This window comes from Plodia interpunctella, chromosome 20, assembly GCF_027563975.2.
Source record: "Plodia interpunctella isolate USDA-ARS_2022_Savannah chromosome 20, ilPloInte3.2, whole genome shotgun sequence".
NCBI classification, from domain to species: Eukaryota; Metazoa; Arthropoda; class Insecta; order Lepidoptera; family Pyralidae; genus Plodia; species Plodia interpunctella.
Window position 1 is genome coordinate 3,718,234 of NC_071313.1, and position 21,919 is coordinate 3,740,152.

At 34.7% G+C, this 21,919-nt stretch overlaps 2 protein-coding genes across 4 annotated transcripts in view; one reads left to right on the forward strand and one right to left on the reverse strand.

Annotated features, from left to right (window-relative positions):
- The window catches only part of LOC128678888 (uncharacterized), a 240,575-nt gene that overhangs the window by 159,368 nt on the left and 59,288 nt on the right, over positions 1-21,919 (reverse strand). The gene's annotated exons all lie outside the window — the stretch shown is intronic.
- Positions 1-21,919, forward strand: part of LOC128678883 (uncharacterized protein) — a 32,552-nt gene that overhangs the window by 2,964 nt on the left and 7,669 nt on the right. For all 3 annotated transcript variants that reach the window (XM_053760774.2, XM_053760772.2, XM_053760773.2), the window contains one exon: positions 10,142-10,252. In XM_053760774.2, the coding sequence (XP_053616749.1) occupies positions 10,142-10,252 (111 nt within the window). The remainder of the gene's footprint in view (positions 1-10,141; positions 10,253-21,919) is intronic.

A 21,919-nucleotide genomic window follows, 5' to 3' on the forward strand; every position in this document is an offset into this window, starting at 1 on the left:
TCAATATTGAGATCCTGAAGTTATTAGCGCGATTGGGGGATAGGAGGCATCGCTACTGTTGAATAAAATAACGTTTCTAATTTAAAGATTCCATTTGTTTAAACCCGCAGATTGTAACTAACCCATCCATCGCTCATACACAAAATTACACATTACGTGTATTTTTTATAAGTAAATTCTAACTCTTTTATAAGTAAATTATACAGTTAACTCCTTTAATTATATACCAATTTATTTAAAACCGGACTTTATCTCAACCACGGTGGAGCCCTAAAGTGGGACAAACCGCGTTACAAAGTATACTGTTACATTTGCCTTTCTAAGTCTATTCTATATCTCAGATTTGAATCGTGTTTTTCCCGAACAACTAAATTGATCGAGGAATTGCTTTTATATTAGAAAAGAAAGTAGGTGGGAAGGTATCTCACGGCTGTAAGAAATTACATTTTCAATTTCGTTTTTAGTTTAAAAAAACTGAGGAAAATTAATATTGAAGACCAAATCATCCTTTCAAATCTGATTACATTGCAAAATAACAAAAACTATATTGACAATGCAAGAAAAATTGAATTTTGTAGCGACTTTCTTAATTTAATTTCAAAATTCTTTATTTGAATCATATCTATAGCATTACTAGCTTTTACGCGCGGCTTCGCCCACGTGAATTTCCCACGGGTATAGTACATTTTCCCAGAATATATGTAGCCTATGTCTTTTTCCGTACCCTTAGCTATCTATATAAGAAATTTCAAAAATATTGGTCGAACATCATTGAATTAGTCGTGCCAGCTCTAAGCATCATGAGTTCTGTAAGCGCCTACTAGTAGTGTTTGGTTAGGTACTATGAAAGAGGAATCAGATTTACGATGGTGGGTAAATTACTTAGTCCTTGACCAATCAATAGGCGTTAATATTAGCGGCTTTGTGGCTACCTGTTACCTACGTCAATATTTGTATGAAATTCCACATGAACTCAATTAGGCAATAAAATTGTTATACTGTAATAAAAGAAGCTTAAACGTATCCATTCTTTAGAATATTGGGTAGGTTAAATAAAAACTTCGCAAAAAAATCTAATGATGTTACCTGCCAGCTACAAGAATATTTGCTTGTGCCCGAATCAGATGCATTTAAAAATGTGGCACGCCCGCCAAACGGGAGTCACTGACCTGGGACCTTTGTGACAATACTTGTGGGAGATGTGCTCACTCACAGTCGATTAATAAACTTTTTTTAAAATTCTTTCGAGCATTCAACTCTTTTGCTAGAATATGAAATGCTAATTATTTGGTTGGTTATCAATATTCAAGAAACCAAGGGGTACCGATAGCGATGAATGTTTTTTCGAAGTAAGGTTCGTTTTCTTTTTTCTGCAGAAATTAAGTATTCAACTGATATATGGTACAAACATGACAAATGACGGCACCAGTTGTATTTACGCCTTTCAAGAACTATAAACTAGCTATAGCTATAGCATATAGCATTGTTTACTAATGTACTTAGCATGCACAAAAAGAATTTTTCAAATCGGGCCAGTTCCAGAGATAATAAGAGCATTCTTCAGCTTTATTAATATAACTATGGAAAGTCTAGGTATTTTTGGGCTTTTGTCTTTTCGTCGTCTATTTCAATTTATCCCACATTCCTTTTTTATAGTATGTACCTATCTATCTTTTCTTTTAGAATCTCTCGTGACACTTATAAAGGCCATGTGTCTTTTGTTTCTCTTCTCATTCATTTTATAAGACACCTGACATGGCATGATGTTTTTGACCATCGAAATAAATTTATATTTTGACGGACGCTACCAAATTTTTAATCGCTCGTGGTACTCGTTGCATTTTCTAATCCAAATCGAAATCATGTTATTACAACACAATCTAAATATCATGACCCGTCCGAAATTCCTAAACGAAATTGTTACATGGCACTCACAATAGCGTAACTGTTTTTGAGGTTTGCCTATCCGTATCGGTCTCATCAATGGTACTGCTCGCTGCTCACGACAATGCCGTTTTTTACTGACCAACGACCTCGGCTGGTGCCGGTGCTGGCAGACATGCGCTAGCGAATTCGCGACTTGATGAAACTATCGCGATCAAGTCTATTTGCACACAGAGTAATATATACAAAAAATCACACGAGCTTTTATTATTACCATTTAGTATGAGAAAATGTCTCTTTCCATTAAATTTTAACATCATCCATATAAATGACATTTGACGACCTCGGTGGCGAAGTGGTAAAGTGCTTGCCTCTGAACCGAGAGGTCCCGGGTTCGATCCCCGGTCGGGTCATGATGGAAAATGATCTTTTTCTGATTGGCCCGGGTCTTGGATGTTTATCTATATATGTATTTGTTATAAAATATAGTATCGTTGAGTTAGTATCCCGTAACACAAGTCTCGAACTTACTTTGGGGCTAGCTCAATCGGTGTGATTTGTCCTAATAGAAATTTCAAAACTGAGATTCATTACTAATTTTAAATATATTTATTAGTGTACTTAGGTCTTAAATAATGTAATAGTTATTTTCTCTGTATTCAGGTATCCATCTAGAGTTTTCTATTTTTACTGGAGACAAATCGCAGGGCGTGACTTTTAAAAAAGTTCTTCACCAAAATTGCACGTCTGTTAACACTTTTAAGTTCCAAAGAATGCGTATTGGTTTATACCTTTTTTATTTATATCTTCAATCGCCATGACATTGATGCTAAATGAAGTGTCGGCTTTGGCCATTTATTAACCGTTAATTTAGTTAACGCTATGTCTATTGTGGAAGCGACCAGTGAAGCCATTTGATAATCTGACACTGTAGTTTGATCTTATAAGAATCCCGTTAATATACGGAAGTATTTATTTGGAGTATAATATTCTTTGAAATGATTTTTTGATGTCACGTACTGTGTAGATTAATGTTGTGTTATATTTTCTTCTTATATATATTTTTCTATAATACTCCAACCTCTTTATTTACTGTATTTGTATATATTACACTCGTTACTAGTCAAGCAGTGTGCTCATTAGTATGTATGTGACAAAAAAATCTGACACTAGTGTTAGCAATAACACTATTATTAGCTATGTTATGTGCGCATCGAAATCCTGTACAGAACGCAAGATTTGTGAATATTAAGAACTCTAAAAAAATCTATCACATTTATAAAAAAGATTTTTTTAAACTCCCACTTGTGAATTCTACCTACTGAACTAACACACTATAATTGGTATTAAATTATCTGGATTTGAAGTTTAAATCATTCTTGATTTGTTATCAAAATCGTGGGTTCGTGATCAAGATAAAATGGAAGACCCACTTTCTTTGGCTTTAACATGACAGGTGTCAAGGAACCTTCTATTTTGCTAGAACCAACTTTCAAACTTTGTTTCATATTTTCCGTGATAAGCTAAATATTTAGAAAAAGTTCATGTACAGTTTTAACTCCGCTCGCTAATCGATAAACCAAGATTTGTGTTGCGTGGAAAGCAAACTTTTAACACCAACTTTTTGCAATATTTCTGATAGAAATACCATTTTAAAGCTAACAATAATGTAAATAATAAATACTTAGCATCATGATCGTAAAACAAATATTCACATGAGTCAAAGCAAGTCAAAGGGAGTTTGAAAATAAAAATTCGATTGGCAATATTGTTGATCAAATAAGTACATTTCAATACAAAAAGAAGGATTGTCTTCTTTCCCGATAGGGTGAATGCGGGCTAAAATGATTGTAGATCTAGGAAAATAAACAATACTCGTACAACGGATTGCTGTTAAGTTCTGTCGACATAAACAAAAAGAAAATAATGCAAAATTGTTTTTTTTATGTTTAACCTTCGTCAGACAAAATTTATTGACGTTTGTACAATTAGGAGTGGAAATGTCATTTTGTATATTGTAGCGAAATTCACATTATAGTAATATTAGCAAACACTACTATCTAGTTATCCCATTTTTCCATAGAAGTAGGCCCTTGGGGCTCTGGAAATTCATAATAGATAATGAATTCATTATTCTATTACCAGGTAAACGCTTGGATATACAACCTAACAAGTAGGCATCAGTGTCAAAATTATATATGTCATAGTTATAACCCATGGAATAATGACTGCTAAACGTGCTAAAGTAACATATCAGCCTCCATAGAAACAGTGCCCCAGATCTAAGCTATCGCTCAAAGGCGGTCGCCTGCAATCGTAAAATTTATCGCCACTGTTTGTTTATGACTGATTGTTCTTTGCAGTTGCATTGACTTGACCATTGGGAATTGCATAGCCTTTTAATATTCCAACTGTCCGTCTATTACGCAATCGCTAATACTGCGCAGTTTTTCGCTTTTATATTTGTACTGTTGCTCAATTTGTTTGCTATATTTGAATGGGTTGTTTAAAAATACATAAGAAACCCTGTAGGTATACGAGTATAGGTTCTATTGCACGCAGCGTCGCGCGTAGATCTGTTTTCAAATTTTCGTTGAATGTTAACCTAACGGCACAGTATAAAAAAGAGATGCTAGCGGCAAATTCATAGCTTTTCATTAGTTTACTTGGACATAATAATTTTATAGTGGGAAGTATATTCTTTCAGAATTCGTCATATTTAAGACCACATGCATGACAAAGCAGTCACTCCATTCCAGAAACCAAACAACCTCTCAATCTAAAATTCGGCCATGCACGCAGGTCAGGTCATAAGGCCTCGGTTCCTGCTTCTAGGTGCATACAATTACGACTAGGTGAATGTCGACGGTCATACAGCCAATTGACTCGTGCCACGTGAGTCATATGTCATTAATGGTGTGCAGATGTCGAACGGCATTAGGTTGACGCCTCAATGGTTGCATCATAGCTTAGTTCCAAGTGACTAAGCTCATAGGTTCAGGCACGTAGTTTGACTTCATGTCGGTAAAAAAAACTCCACCACATTTCGTTTATTTTTCTTTACATGAAGAAACTAAATGCAAAAATCCAAAGTATTCACATTCTGTTATCTAGATAATGCGGATATCATGGAACTGTTGATGATACTACTGACAATGAAGGACAGTTTCAAGGAGTTTTCTAGAATGACAACATCTTTACAATGTTTAAAAATAGTTGATAAAAGAATACGATATAATTGATCTGACCAAACCGTTTTTAATTGCTTCTAGTCTTCAAGGTGTCTTAATCGATTTTGTCTATAACTAATCGTACGTAGCAATACATAAGACTCCCACACAGCCTAAACATATGTCTTTCGTTCCATCCGTTTGGGTACCGGTCGAAGGCCGGCGAATCTTGACTCTTGACTAGAGCCATTGAACTGATTAAAAGTGGCTCGACAAGATACATTGATTATATTTCTGGCGCGGTGTAGGCTGAAATAATTTGAAGCCCATGTTCTATTTTAGTTTGGCAATAATTTAGAACCCTATAACAGATTATAAAGCGATTTATCTAATCACTGTAAATCAGATCTTGCCGTGAGGCCGTGCAGACGACCTTTTGATCGAATTTCTTCTTCATCTTGTAAATCGACGATTTCATAAGTTATTCCCAATATGTTGGTATATTTTTCGATCACACATAGATAGTTTTTTTTTTTTTTTGGAATATTTTAAACCTTTATTAGTTCGTAAATAATCTAAACACTTTATTTATCCTTGTTGTGTGGGACTGGTATCTACATCTCGACGGTTGAGTGACCTTGCCTGACGTCATGCGTCACCACCAGATTTAGTTAATGCATTCAAATGCTTAGCTGCTATCTGAGGAATTCCAAAATGTTGGTAACAAGAAAGATTAACTTGGTAATGCTGAGCGAGCCAGACAGTGCTGCCTGACCGTCTCTGTAGTCCCTTGATTATAGTTCTTTGGGTGTGTATATTGATATAATAAACTTTGACCATTTATTTATTTTATACTACCTAGGCTCCGGGCTTTCGTTCCTGTATCAATTTTGGGATAAGAAATATTGTGTCCTGTTATAGGTATGCTACCTACCAAATTTGATATCAAGCAAACGATGAAAAATTCAGAAATTATAGCGATATTTGTGAAACATGACCAACTCAACTTTGTTAAAAAAATTATATATTCGCAGAAAATCAATATTATTTAGATAGATGCTTTATTAGAGCCTTTTATTCATAAGTCACGAAAAGTTAAGCCGATCTAAATAGATAAATGTTTCTGTCACGACGCTCACGTCTTGTGAGCTCTTTAGAATATCTTTCTTTAGAGGGCTGGTAAAACAGACGGCGCGACGTATTTTTAAGAAACCATGATAATTATCGTAGATTGTCGTGGCATATCTTGATTTTTGGATTTTCAAAATTTGAGGGCTGATGAAAATTTCGCAGTTAACCGAGACGTAACTGGTTGCTTCAAGTAGGACGCATATCCGAGCGAGAGCTGTCGTTAGAAAACCTCGTGCACATTGCAATTAGTGCCATAATTCACAACAAGATGATAATTAACTTGACATGCGTGTCGTCGGGAAGTTGCAACTGGCAACCGAAACAGTGTACATTATATAACCAACTAGCGGGCCGTCCCTGCTTCGTTCGGATAAAACCATAATAAATTATACGCCTAAACCTTCCTCAGGAATCACAATATTAAAAAACCCGGATCAAAATCTGTTGCTTAAGTTTAAATATATAAGCATATATAGGGACAGTCAGACAGCGGGAAGCAATTTGATTTATACGTATACTATGTAGTGATGTTATAACACGTAATGAATTAAAACTAAGTATGTATTCTACTGCAACAACGCGGTATATTTATTATTCAGTTACTGCATCGTTGCAGCCAGAATGAAATCTTTGTGCATATAAACTCCGGACTTTCGAACACTTGTCAGGAAAGTAAACCCAAGAGTTAGCAGCAACCTGCAACTTGTCTCAGTCGTCGCGTTAACCAAAACACGTCAGACTTCACATTTCATTAGCGTACATCCAGGAAGTGGGAACCCTCTGTTGACTCGCGACCTTCCTATCGTGAAACCTTTGTGTTGCAATGAAAGGATGCAGACTGCACTCAATAGATACACAACCTTATGAATGAATACCTGTACAGTTTATTTACGTCTGTTATATGATAAGTTATTATGTAAGCGATAATAAGAAATGCAAAAGCGAATGAAAAAAAAATCAATAGAAAGATAGTGAGAAAAGTGTTATTTTCATATCGACTGGTTTGATGCAAGTTTAACCGACTATTCGTAAATGAAAAGAGCATATATAATTTCACTTTGAAAAGTATTTTTCGACAGTAAATTGGTGTATAATTAATTGTGATGGGAACGACATACAATGAACTTTGTACAGGGAAAGTTGAATATGAGAACTTTAATAACAATATATTCATCATCAGTCTCCATTTTAATGGATTTGTATGATAGCATTTTAATTTAATTATATTTATTTTGTTCGAAAATGTTTTCATTTGCATTGTATTACAGCCAATGTGATAATTCGTAACCGTGTTGAATCTGTCTAGATATTGCTCATTTACGTTTTTAAATGAACTGAAATAGTTCGACCACAATTTGATATATATTAACGATGATAATATACCTACTTTAAAATCTTGCAAAGATAATCGAAACTAAGTCTTCAAAGTAAACTACTACTAGTTAAAGCATTGTTAACACTTCGGTTGGCGCCATCGCAGTGATCTTATGTAAACCCAGTGACCCGGTTAACGGGGGCACGATTTACCAACGCATGGAACAGAATACAGACATGCATATATCGTGTCTGCACACTGGTTTTCTATAGTTGTTAAGTTAAAACAATACATATAGCTGTCACCTTCCTAATGTCCCAAAGGTAAAGCACACAATACTTAGCACCACTTCGTTATATCATCAAATGTGTTTTGAATGCAATAAACATCAACATATAATCCTAATACATAATATATAATAGATGCAATATTTTCAAAATTCTATTACCATCATAGTACCTACAAAGATAATCTAGATAAAGGTACAAAGGTGCTTTACGTAGAAAATTAAAGCCACCAGGCAGAGTCCAGGGATTTTCAATTGGTAAATGCAATCCTTACAAATCTTACACGTGAAGATTGTTATTTTCTAAATGCATTCTTTTAAATCAGGCTTCTATGGATTAACCAAATATTTGCATAATCCGAAAATTTGTTTTGAAGAGCCAATTTCAGTAGTCAATATTTTTACGAAATCAATCTTATTTTGCATCGACAATGTTTAGCACCATACAAAATAATAAACTTTCTTAAATATTCAAATGTCGTACGTTCTTCAAAAGTAAGTTTAAGTGGGCGAAGGCTTCAAGGCGTAACAACTACAAATAACGTTTTATTTACATACTTATGGCCAAATATGTTCTCATAGCGTTTTCGAAGGTCACACTTATCTTGCTCATCGACGTAAATAATGTTAACTGTTTATCCACTCTGAAGGTTTTGTGGGACAGATTTTCCAAATAATGTGAGTAGATGATTAGTAACGTAGTTCATTCAAATATAATTATGATAAATTCAGTATCACAACAAATTACCTGGTGGTTAATTGAATTAGCATGACTTTTCTCATTTTAATGATTAATCTAATTACTTATAGAAATGCAAAATATATATCTCAGTTAATTTTGACTTCAATAATATGGGGCCAATATTGAATTTTAGTAATGATTGATTAAATCTATAAATTATTTTAAAGAATCTCCTTGTACTTTGGCCTTTGTGGAGTCGTGTACTTCGGTAAACAAGTACCTACCTACATAGGTAGGTACTTGTTTACACGACTCCACAATGCTACTATGTAGTAGCACGAGTACATATGAATTACACGAATGTAGTAGATGTAGAACAACTATTATTAATATTGTTTATAGTTCAAATGGCAGTACAATGAAAACCTCTATCCATGTGATGTTAGCCGTGATACACTAAATCTGTGCCTGTGTTCACTGGACTGAATGTTTCATCAAAATTGTCCACACTTTCCCTAGAACAATTTTCTATTCAAAATGTTCAATATTACTGTTGTTTGCACTGTAATGCCTGCTACACATATCGGGCAACTCAGATTCCAACGCGAATGAACGTACATTGCGTAGCTTATATAAGTGCTTTTAAATACCAAAAGCAAGAAAAAACCAGTAATGTACGCCAAAATTTGGCGAACTGCGTGTAGCCAGCCTAACATTTCGATACGACAGAATTTGGAACCGTTACCTGATCGGCTGGGGCTCAAATCGCATTGTCGCAATGATTGGTCTAACACACCGAGATCTCCGAGCATTGTGCACTTAAACTTCTTGAAAGTACTTCCTGCACAAAAAATGGCAGCAGATGACATGACAATGTGGAAAGCACTTCACGCTGGGTTCCGTACAAGTGCGAATTCCTACATTGCTTAAAGAGGCTTTGTACTTTGTCACAATATTATTCGAGTCATTTGAGCACTATAATATCTGTACTCATAGATTCTGTATCTGCAATCTACAATCGATCACCTAATTGAGAGTTTGATGCTTTTAAATCACTGTAATTATTTGTTATATGTTATTTACTTAGTAAATAGACTAATCATTATATCTGTTTTAAAAAATATTACCAAAAGTAAGAATATTTTTAGTCTTTTATTTGCTCATTTCTAATCATACCGTTACAGTTAAAAACACTTGAACCCACAAATAATGAATGTCACGAACGTGACTTGAACTAATTGCACATACTTTATTTATATTGAGACAGAATAAAATTTATTTAATCCAAGGTACAATACTAGTTCATTACACGTTCATAATATTAGTTCATAAGACTAATTTGTAGCTTTTTGAGAAATACTACTTATATAATTTAAATTAGACGTGAAAAAATGCCTTTGAAGGCATTCACTGCACTTCTTTTTATATAATATGTAAGTTTACAAACCTTACATATTTAAAAAAAAGAAGTGTCGCGGCTATCTGTATGAACGCGATAAACTCAACAACTACCGGACGTGTTTTTGTTCGGTTTTCACCAATAGATAGTATGATTTCTAAGGAATATTTTATTTAGTTTAAGTGTATATTTTATCATGTTTTTACCCGAGCCAAGCCGGGACGGATCGCTAGTTTCTCAATAAATTATTTAGTTATGTTATTTTTGTCAACAGTGTTGAATCCGAGCTACGAGCAAGGCTACTTTGGACCATGGAACATGTGCAAGAAGATGTCATACAACAGGGAGAAATGTGGCGCAGACGTCTCGAAGTTCAGACCGTCCGGTGAGTGGAAAGTAGAAAGCTTGACTATTTATAGAGGCAGGTTAAATCTTCAATGTGTACGATGTCGCAGTGTCTTTTTCATTTGACAGGATGTATTATCTCAAACTTGCGGCCTAGTTATTCATAAGGCACCAAATAATGTTGGAAAGTTTACAAACTGTTGCGGTAGGAAGTAGTAATAGATAGCTATCGTGTGTCGTAATATGTTGGCTACAACCTACAACTCAAGACAAATGGCGACACGAATGAATGAACATTGCGTTGTTTATAAGAGAGCTTTTATTTACCGCAATGAAAGACCAGCAATGTATGCGTAATCCACCAAAGTTTGACGAACTGTTTACCGATTGTATAGCCGGCATGATACTAGACTGCGGGCCCGGTGCTGAGATTAAAAAAAACAGCTGAGATTAAAAAAAGATCGTTCGTTATATTTTTATAATTTTTTTTCACCGGTGTTGTTGATTCAAGAACATATAAGAGAAAGTAATACGTCATTTTTCAATATTCTTTCCCAGGATTAATGAATCATCTGTGTCTAGAGTCACGACTTCGCAATCTATCGTTGTTAATTAATCATTCAATTTTATATGTAACTTGTTTGATTGATTAAATATCAGGTATCTTTCATAAAAGCAAGTAGACCAAATGATCTGTTATATAACTGACATCTTCCCACTGCTTCATTAAGGTGTGATTTATTATTCTTTTAGTTTCACTACTTAAGTTTTCTGTTATTCTTATCCTTTCGGATCGAAGCTTCAAACAGAAAGTTTTTTTATTTTATAAAAAAACTTTTATAAAAAAAGCATTGCTCTTATTGCTCGTATTGACAAAAAATTTATATCCGTGCAGTAAACTGTTAAAGAGTTCCTTCGTTAGAAGCCGTGTCATTCATATCATAATAAAGCATTGTCATTCAAACTAAATGTGTAAGATATCTGCTTCAAAATTGAGTAATTAGTGATTATAAATATAACTGACAAATTAAGCAAGTAAGCAGTTTTAAATAGAAAATATTATATATTTCTTGACGTGAACCAGACATAAGTTATTCAGCTCAAGGGCGTTTGTTTATAATGTAGTACAACCGAAGTCTGTAAATCTTCTTTCATCATACATGATGCATTAACTCGTTCATTTCAAACGTTTTCGTATGTATTAATGTTTTCTAGAAACTACTAGAGCAGCTTCGTTTATAAAAGCTTTCCAATTTAAAATATTTATGATGTTATTATGAAGAAAACCCACAGATATTAAATAGTAGATATTTTCCTTTTATTAATTAATAACTAGGAGCAGCAATTAACCGGAATAAATGGTACAAACAACCGCGTGTCAAGTTACACTGTGTGGACCTCTATGCCGCGGTAATAGCGGTTATTTTGCATCGAATTTGGATAGGTTGATGTAATGTCGACGGTACGACGAATTCAATAATAAATTTTATATTTTAGATTGCATATCCCGCTAAACTGGCTTGCGAGTCTCTAGGTCCTATGTGCCGCCCCGTAAAGGATAAGGACTTGATTATTGAAATTTATTCAACACCGACGTATCCGTAGTAGGTTTTGACGACGAAATAGTTTTGCCCATTTATAGCAAACACTGTCCGAATGTTTGCTCATAAGGGACAGAGATTGCGCTGGAACTGTAAATCTATCGTGACGTTTTATTACCAGTTTGTTAAAGCCAAAAATATATTTTATTAGTCCGACAGTCGGTCCCCACCACATTAAGTCACAAAATGTTACCACTGACCTATTTTCGTGGGCCCCTCCCTAGCTTTCTTTGTTGTTAAGGGAAATTGACGTAACATAAGTAGACAGTGCAAGTAACAATACATTTTCTTTAGAACTGTTTTTAGCCGTTTTAGTTCGTTTTTTAAAAGCGTGCTGCATGATGGATAATAAATATCAATTGATGTACATACCAAATAAATATATCTTTCTTACTTTCGTACCTGGAATAGCACCTAGTATAGGGTAATTCAGTTTATCGCCAATTGCCTACGGAAGCGAAGCAGTTATTATATGTACATGTTAGGTATGGATCTCAAAAAAGCCCGTCATTATTATTAATAACTTAATTATTCACCTGGTCCAAAACATATTTAAAATCCAGGCATAGACCGACTCAGATTCACGTACCTGTATTGGAAGGAGAAGAATCGATGCACAATACAGCCTTCACATCCTCACCTAAACAATGCCTCTCAAATCACAAAGCAATTGTTATTCTGATAGGCAAATTGGTTTTTTATGATTTTACGTCCCATTTTTTACTAGTCATTCGCCTTGTCAGTATACATCCCTACATACTAGAGTACCGCCGCAGTATACCTAATAAAGGTAAGGTCGTGTCTAATATAAAAAATAGACAGTGAATTTGCAATATTTTTTTTATTGCAGTCACAAAATGTCGTATTACAAGTAAAAAGTAAAACACAACAAATGCCTTAGAGCAACTTCACTGTTGACTGTATATAAAAAGCGATGGCCGGGCCCCTCCTGCTACAAACGGGAAACTCGACTGGGAACAATGGTATAAACGACTATCGATTTTAACGCAATATTTTTTCAACGACGAAGTATTTACGGTAATAATTGTAAGAACTAGTGACAGATTTTAGTTTCCTTTGATAAATAAAGCGTTAATTTCCATTAATTGAAACATAATAAGTAATCTGGTCTGGTCAAGTGCGTGTCGGATCACACACATTGTTAGGGTTCCCAAGGTATATCCTACACAGTTTAAAATCACTTAAAATATTAGATTTAGATAGCACAAACTAAGAAATTAAAATTCCATTTTCTATATACTAAGAGACTTGAGTGGATCATTAGTTTTATCAGTATTGAAATTAGATCAACAAACACGACTTGATTTTTTAAGTGAAGTTTACTTAGGACTCTTATCAAAACATTTGAACTGAAGTCATGATATGAAGTCATTTCCTGTTATTTTACTTATTATGACATGGATTAAGGGATTTTATCAAATTAGTGCCCATTGGTCCGACCAGATTCGCTCGACACTGAAAAATAAAGTCAGCGACTCCGCCTTTTGATACTATGCTTGCTACTCGAATGGAGGAACCCAGTGCATACGAAGGTGTCACATAAGGGTCACCATCCTCATCAATGAGGATACTGTGCAAGTAAGAGGAAGATTAATTAATTACAATTCAACAAGTAATACTTAATTAAGTTCTTGATTAAATTCATGCAGATTTAAGTCTAAACGAGTCTAAGACTTTGGGTTGCTAAGTGAATGAATGAAATGATCCCGGATAGTTAGCAAAGTAAATATTAAATTCGCATTATTCCAATTGGCTATTTAAATATTTAGTGAATATAACACTATGAGTATATTATAATTCACAGAATTAAGTTGTCACACTGTAAAGTAATATAGCTACAATAGAAATAAATATTAATTCAATACTATTAAGGTTTAATTAATGGATCATTGTAATAAAACTCGACTTTTGCGTCATTTTTCATTAGCGAATATGATCTGACGTGTGGACATTTCGCATGTCATGACATACTCTAATTTCGTTTATTAATAAAACTGTTAAGGGGATGCTTTTGAATGGAGGACATAAAAAATGTTATTTGATCTCTCTGCAAATGTGTTCCATTTGATGGATTGACAAGTGGCATGTCGTCCCGCCTTCGCGTAGATGTCATACCAGGACAAAAAACCTAGGCAGCTGATAATCATCAACAGCATTCGCGTGAGCAGTGTTTGACGTCAGCATGAAGAGAATTCCTAAGAACATTTTAATCTAAAGTATATGTCCTTTCCTTCTAAGTTATATACTTTACATAAGAGAGGTTAGATTACAGATGAAACAGCAATATGTGAGCCTAACATCAAATTAATTTTGAAACTACTGGCTCCAGTTAAAGCTTCGTAGAAGTCTGTCAGGCCTTCTTGCACATAAAATACGCGGACTCTAAAATGAATATCTTGCATACATATACCATCTCCTACACATCTTCTACTCTCATCAACCACGGTACTAGGCATTCATTCGCTGGTTAATTTAGTTAGCTAAAGTTAGTTAATTTCTTAGTTAATGTTTTCAAATTGACCACGGTCGAATATTAGGCATTCTAGTCTTCGTCTTAGTAGATCACTCTTGACGGAGAGGTTGTGGTTGTGTTGATGGTGCTGGCATGGGATCTTCTCTGCTGCCCGTCCCCTGATCTAAATTCGCTGCTTTCGCAATGGTTTCCATTCTAGTCTAGATTAATCTTAAACTCTTGTATCTCCAGTACTCAAAGTGACTGTTTAATCACAACTTAAGCACTAAACTAATTGTATTAAGATAACGTACCGCTAAAACTTTCCCTTAAGCAACTGGTCTCATTAAGGTGGTGTTGTCGGCCACATTCAGTACAGCACGGGTCGTTGATAACTAAACGTGTTTAGTTATTAGTTACTTCAACCTGAGGAATGTTGAACCTGATTATCATGTACCTACGTAACATATGTCAAGTTGTTTGCAGTCTTGGTTCTCGTCCTTGCATACTTAAAGCTTAATGCACAGCAGTTATTTACCAGCTGCATATTTTTTAAAGGTAAGCTTCTAAGACTTAGACTTGTCCCTTACCAGATCTAGCTTCATATTCATAACTAGCATAATGTCGTCCTACCACGTCTATTTCTTGTAATACCTTAATTAGCTTTTAAGATTCTCGTATCATTCCTACCACACTCCTTGCATCTTATTTTTCGGTATTTCTCTTGTTCTCTATCCACATAATATTCTCTTCCCGTCCATTACATGCTCAAACCATGATCGCGTCTCCAACCTTAACTTAACTACCGAAAATGCATACTTCTATATTTTTACTCTTGTAAGTCACATCACACCACTCTCATCCCTATGCCTAAATACGTATATAAAGAGTTGGTAATACAGCAGATGTCATTCAAGATTAGATGAATAATTCAGATTTCTGTATTTACACTACACGTAAACCGGTAGCTTTAATATAACTGACCAATTTATTATAGTAACATTACTATAGATAAGAGAAATACGTGTGATTTTGAAAGTAGCCACCATATGAGAAGATACACGTTCTAGAATTACAATAGGCGACTTCCCACAGCATTGTTTTCTTCCATGCCATGTTTAGCGCATTTACTACGTGATAAATTGTTTATTATCTTTGTTTTGCTCGAAATTTATGATTTGAGTTACCTACTGTTAAGAATAACACAAAACAAATAAAGCATCAAAATGTGTGTGTCTTTTGTTAATTAGACACTTTTACTCACTTTTTCATGTTTCGGAAAGTATATATGTTTCCAGCATACAATATAATTTCTGATCTCAGTGTCGATTTTCCGATGTTTGCATTAATATTAAATATTTTCGAAACGCAACTTATGCTCCTAAAAGTTTTTTAGAAGTTTCATAGAATAATTTTCTTTACTACCTGCGTCATGGCCGCAGTTCTCTACGAGAGTTTCTGTATTAAACAAACTGTGTTTAAAATTTTAGATGATATTTTCCCCGTATGAATATGACCTATTGGACTGTCAAAACACCAACCAGTTACATTATACACATCATTGTTATTCCGGTGTTTATTGTGTAATGTGTCATCTAATATTTTGTTTGTCCGACGTCCTTCGGTTAACCTCAGGTTATTGAATTGTCGTATGAAATTATGTTTTTTGTCAATGTTATTTGAATGAATATATTATAAGACTTTGTGACAATAAAATTTAACTTTTAACAACTCTAACAAGGTATTATAGACCAATCACAGACTTTGTAATCAGAGTTAGCGACAAAGTAAGTTCGAAACGTGAGTTATGGTATACTAACTCATCGAGACTATATTTTATCACCTAGATATACATATAAACATCCAAGATCCAAGTCCATCTGAAAAAGATCATTTTCCATCTTGACCGGGGATGAAACCCAGGACCAGTAGCAGTCAGGCATGATGACCATTAGGCCACAGAGGTCTTAAAAAAAGAGACGTTACAAAAGGTAAAGGTGATAATTATAAAAGGTTTCTTAATTCTACAATGATCCCAAGGAAATATAACCCGTGTTCCAAAAACTTAAGGTATCAAATGTCACTACTGTAGCACGTAACGCTAAACAATGTCATTGTGCATTATTGTGACACTTTCATTGTTTTCAAAGCATCCTCCATTACATTATGGCTGACAGTGGACACGTAGCATGGAAAAATTGTAGCTGATACCGTCACAAAAATGGAGGAGACTGCTTATAGTTCACGGTTCGATGATTTGGATAAAACACGCCTGATAACCTCAGGGACTTCATTTCGTCCACCATAATAAACAATTCGAATAGCTCCAATTCTAATGAGACCTAGCCTATCTTGCTATTCCTTGTGCCGTGTGGTTTCCGCTAAAGAATAGGACTACTTCATATCGTTTCGTGGATGTGGTACGAGGCCACACTATGTCATAAAATTTTAGTTAGCCCATAAACATATATCTGGATAGGTGAGTGTTACGGAATATAAAGAAACTCACAGGTAACTTACAAATCCTGAAAACAACACCAATTTTTTGACGGTCTCGTGTAAAAAGACGTTCCTGCTTTAAATAGTCGTATTCTGGCGATAATACTTGATTAAATAGGATTTTTATTTTTAAACAATATACGTTTACAGTAAGCATTTTTATTATTTTGTATAACATGCTCTGAACCGTGAGTAAAAAAAAACGTTTTTGCACAATTATTTGCCGAGAGAATGGCATAAAAAGCGTGTTAACTGTCGTGGAAATTAGTTTTATTTAAGTTTGTTCTACCAAATTATAATAGAGCTAGAATTTTTTTGTAATGCATTATTTGGTCTACAAAATCTCAGTTAAGTATCTATTGCACCATAAATTAACTAACGAACTACAATACAATTTAATATTGATGATTTATGAGTGGGTGAAACTACCCTGGCGTGAATCCATCCCAACTAATATTATAAATGCGAAAGTTTGTTTGTTACCTCTTCATGCATTATCTACTGGACCGATTGTTATGAAATTTGGTACACGGGTAGAAAATAACCTGGAATAATACACTTTTTATCCCGAAATTCCCACGGGAGCGAAGCCCGGGGCGCAGCTAGTTTCTGATAATACCGGATTCTATATAAAATGAGGTTACCAGAATAAAATAAATTCGACGAACATATCAAAGTGTTCGGTTCCAACGCTATGGACACCTGTGCTTACAGTCAATACAAACATTAGAATTCATCATGAATGCAGCTACCATATCTGGAGCTCTGGCACATTGTCGGCCATTGTATGTTAGGTACCTACCTAGCAACTTGTCACTATTCAGGACCTCATATACCAATAATCCGGCTGAGGGTGACTATTGGATATCGCAGTTCTTAGCTCTGTCTACCTCTGAGGTGATCTTTAAATCAGATGTCACAACATCATTATTGTATGCATGTCACTTCATGTCACTTTGATCTTTATGTCTAATGAGGAATAGATACTATTCTGTTCTGTACCGCCCCTTGGTAAGGGTTGGACGATAAAGAGATGGGAGGAAGACGATTACGCCAGCCTTGAACAACATTATTGCATTGGCTTTACACTTTATGTGGGATTACATGTACACATTGTTCGCGTATTTGTGGTTTGACATTTTCCTAACTGGTTTATTGCGGTTACTAGCTGGTTATAACTACACTAATGAATGAAAAAAACTAGGACTATTTGGATCTGTCCTGAGAAATATTTTTTCCTATTTGCGTAATGCATATACACACTATTACAAACAAATCGTTTTTATGGACCCGGTCCTTCGACGTGTGTGCATTGATAAGTTTAAATGTGAGCAAGGAAAAACTGAGCAATACACGTTGCCGAGATCATGGCCGTAGGCAATATTATACAATATTCATAGCAAAACGTCTACCTGTTCTGACTCATCTAGTTAAATAGCTTATTCTGTCGAGGAATGCAATATTCTCGTGAATTAACTCTAGTATTACAGATATAAATACATTACGTCCGTTATCTCCCGACGATCATTAAATACAAATGGAAAATTTCACTACAAACTTGAAGTGCTCTCTTATTGTTTTTCTTCCTATAAAAATAAATGACTTCTTATGTTTCACTGCACATGTATATACTCTGAAGTTTTATTTGCATCATAATCATATCATTTAAAAAGTCATATTTTTTATTTATCACAAAATGGTAGTTAATTCGAATGGTGATAGACTAAACTAAATAGGAAGATATCATTGGGAAGGTTCGTAGGTTAGTTATCCATAAGGCCCTAGCAGTGAGAGCATTAAAATGGTTTTTGATGATAATGAAATGGGAAGTAGGTACTATGAGCATCAATAATTTTTCAAAGTGTAGTGGTGCCAACACTAACTATCGACGGTTGTAGAGCAGAGACTGCATTTCAAAGACTAAATAAGTACTCTATAATGCTTAGTGGTTATAGAATAATAAAACGTTCGAGTCTCAAACAACAATTGAAACTGCATTTTCATAATGGCTGTGAAATTGCGCAATTGGCATTATGTTACGAGGATTCATAACGAGTTAGGCGCATTGAAGAAAATCTATAAATGATGTCTTAAGTCAACTTAGTACAGTCACCTTCTCGTCAAGACAACCTCGAAGTTTCCAAAGCACTGTAGAAAATTGTTACAGACATTGTGCGTGACCCTTCTTTATCAATATTTGCTGTGGGAAATATGTGTGTGTTAGATCCGAGACTCGGATATCGCGTGTAATGCAAAAAAATATCGGTTAAAAACCATAATCAAGTTAGTTAATCAACTTACATGTTTTACAAGCTAGTGTTAATCATACAGTATAAAAGTTATTAAAAAATTCAGTTAAATTATATTTTCCTACTAACATTGCCTTAAATAGAAGGCTAAATTATGATTAATGTAATCAGATTTGCAGCCACTATCATGACTCATCAGACGTAGTGTGAAACGTGCAAAAATGTCAGGCTCCGCGCTATGTTATGTAGTCGACAAATGCACATGGCATTTATTTACCGCTTCGTTGGCGCGCGATAAATTTTATTTATTTTCCATGTTTTGTTATATTTATTCAACATTTGAAAATGCGAGATGAGGTTTTTACTTATTCAAATAAATCAGTCAGACAATAAACAGTTCAGTTGTTTCCTCAAAATCCCTATTCAACATATTCTTCCTATAAAACAACATAGGATATGTTTCAATGTCACAAAAGATACAATCTTTCCTTGAGAAGGTAAACATAATAATCGGAAATATTAATTACCGCGACAATTACCACCATTACGTTAAATTAGCAGTAAATGACGCTATGCACTTCTCAATGTCGCACGCGCACCATTGTCTCTATATATAACGTCGTCGATCGGAACACAGCGCAAATCCGCAAATCATATTTAATTTCTGGGATCTTGGCTCTGCATAAGGCTTTATAGAGGCATTAATTCTTGGAAATAAATATATATACAGCGGTATTCAGAACTGACCAAATTCGCCGCTATCAACGCCGCCTAGAGATCCATGCAGAATCATTTGCTAAGTTGACTGTACACTAGGAATCGGAAGCCTAACTGAAGTTTATATTGTAAGCTGCCCAGACCATTCGGTAAGCTGGCGCGACAGAATAAGGGAGTTTGCAACATATGGTGTGAAATTTAATACGATGGGATAGGGATTAATTATATAGATATGGAAATGCGCGTTAATATGGGCGTTTATATTTTGAATTAATCCTAATGTAGAAATTTGGTTAACAAACACAAAATGCCATAAAATATGATTTGCCTAATACATCAACATTCGGGCGTGAAATGCTAAAGATTGAGTTACTTTCCAAATAATCTAATAAAACATTTTTATCAATGACGTACCAACCAAGTTCTAATACTTTATGCAATCAACAGAATGTCAAATACTGCAAAAATAGCGTACAATGTTTGTTATTGAGTCGAGTCGATGTGCTGTTTGGTTGTACGTGTTTCGAACTAAAATTGAGATGTCATTGATCCAGTCGTAGTCTCAATGATATAGAAATGTGGCGCAGATCGAATTCCTCAATACAAATCTCAATAATTCTCAACGGTGAGTTGGGTCGCCGACCGAAACGAAACATGATGGACATTCCGTCTAGGCTAGTTCTTTTTATGTTCTCGGCTCGGCTTCACACGTAGGCATAGAAGTTTTTTTAATAAAAATATGATGAACTAAAAGACTAAACAAGCGTAAGCTTATGGAAAAATATGAGTTATGTTATTGCGCGGAACCCAAATGATGGGAAATGGCATGGAAGATATGATAATGAATAGGTCTGCCTTCAGAGACATTTCTGAAACGCGTGGCCCAGAAGCTCGTATCATTACACATTATTATTACATCACTCTGTCGCATCAATTTTGCTTTTAATTCCTCATGAAGCACGTTGGGTTTTGTTGGTTGCGGTTTTCACATTCGTACTATGATATCAACTTATTATTGTATATTGCCGTAACATAACTTGTAACATTTACACATAACATTCTAATGAGCAAAGCTTAATGGAGTACATTATTTAACTAGACAGCAAGACATGAATACATGGAATAAATAGCCTTGGATACTGACCCAAATACAGGTAGGTATTATCCTCCTAATTACCTGACTGCTAATACAATGAACTTGTGTAACTGCCATCAGCGTTTCTTTTCAGGGCGTTCTAGTTGCTTATTGTTTATGTTTACTCTGGTACAGGTTTGAAATCACCCCATCCATACTACTTGTAACGTACCTACATTCCGTCGGGGGCTAATACTTATATCGTGTTAGATATAAATCACCTAGGGTCAGACTTATCTGTACCCGACTGTACATACTTAGGCAACTGAATATAATGTGTCGTTTGTCAAATTTAATAAAGGCAAACATTGGAATGCTTATTCAAACTCTACTGGAGAACGATTTCGATGATATTTGGTACACAAGTAAAAATAACCTTTCCACAGAAAACATTTTATCAAGTTATTCCTTCGGGAGTAGGTAGTAAATAATAAATTAACACACTCAATAAAAAGTTTAATAAATATTTCCTTTAGATATCATTTCTAAGATCTCAATTTGGTAAAACTAGCGTTTTTGAGCAGTCAATATTTTATACGATTTTCTACCGGAAACAAGCACAACCTCAGATGAGTTTCGTTTACGTTATTATATATTAAATACTTTATTATTGGTAATTAGACTTTTAATTTCGTAGTTACCTGGTTTCATACAGTTACTTTCGATGAAGCATACAACTAATGATGTCCTTAAAAGGTTATGTTTGAGATTCGTAAACGTTCGAACTTATTTTATTTATTCGTAACGAGAAATAACCTTTTATATATGTATGATTTGTGTTATGGAAATCACTGGTTTTTTCCTTGTGAATCACAGCTGTGGTCTGAAATCACTCAGTTACGAGTAGAATGTATAATAATTATTAGTCAATACCACCACCACTAAATCCTAAATTCAATTCACTGTCCTGCTCTGAACTGTCAACTAAATAGTCCCAAGTAGCAATATTTCGTGGTCGAGTTTCGCAAATTAGTGCGACGGAGAGGAAAGTTCGCGTGATTCAGTTGTTTCGACCTTGCCTTGTCACTCATAT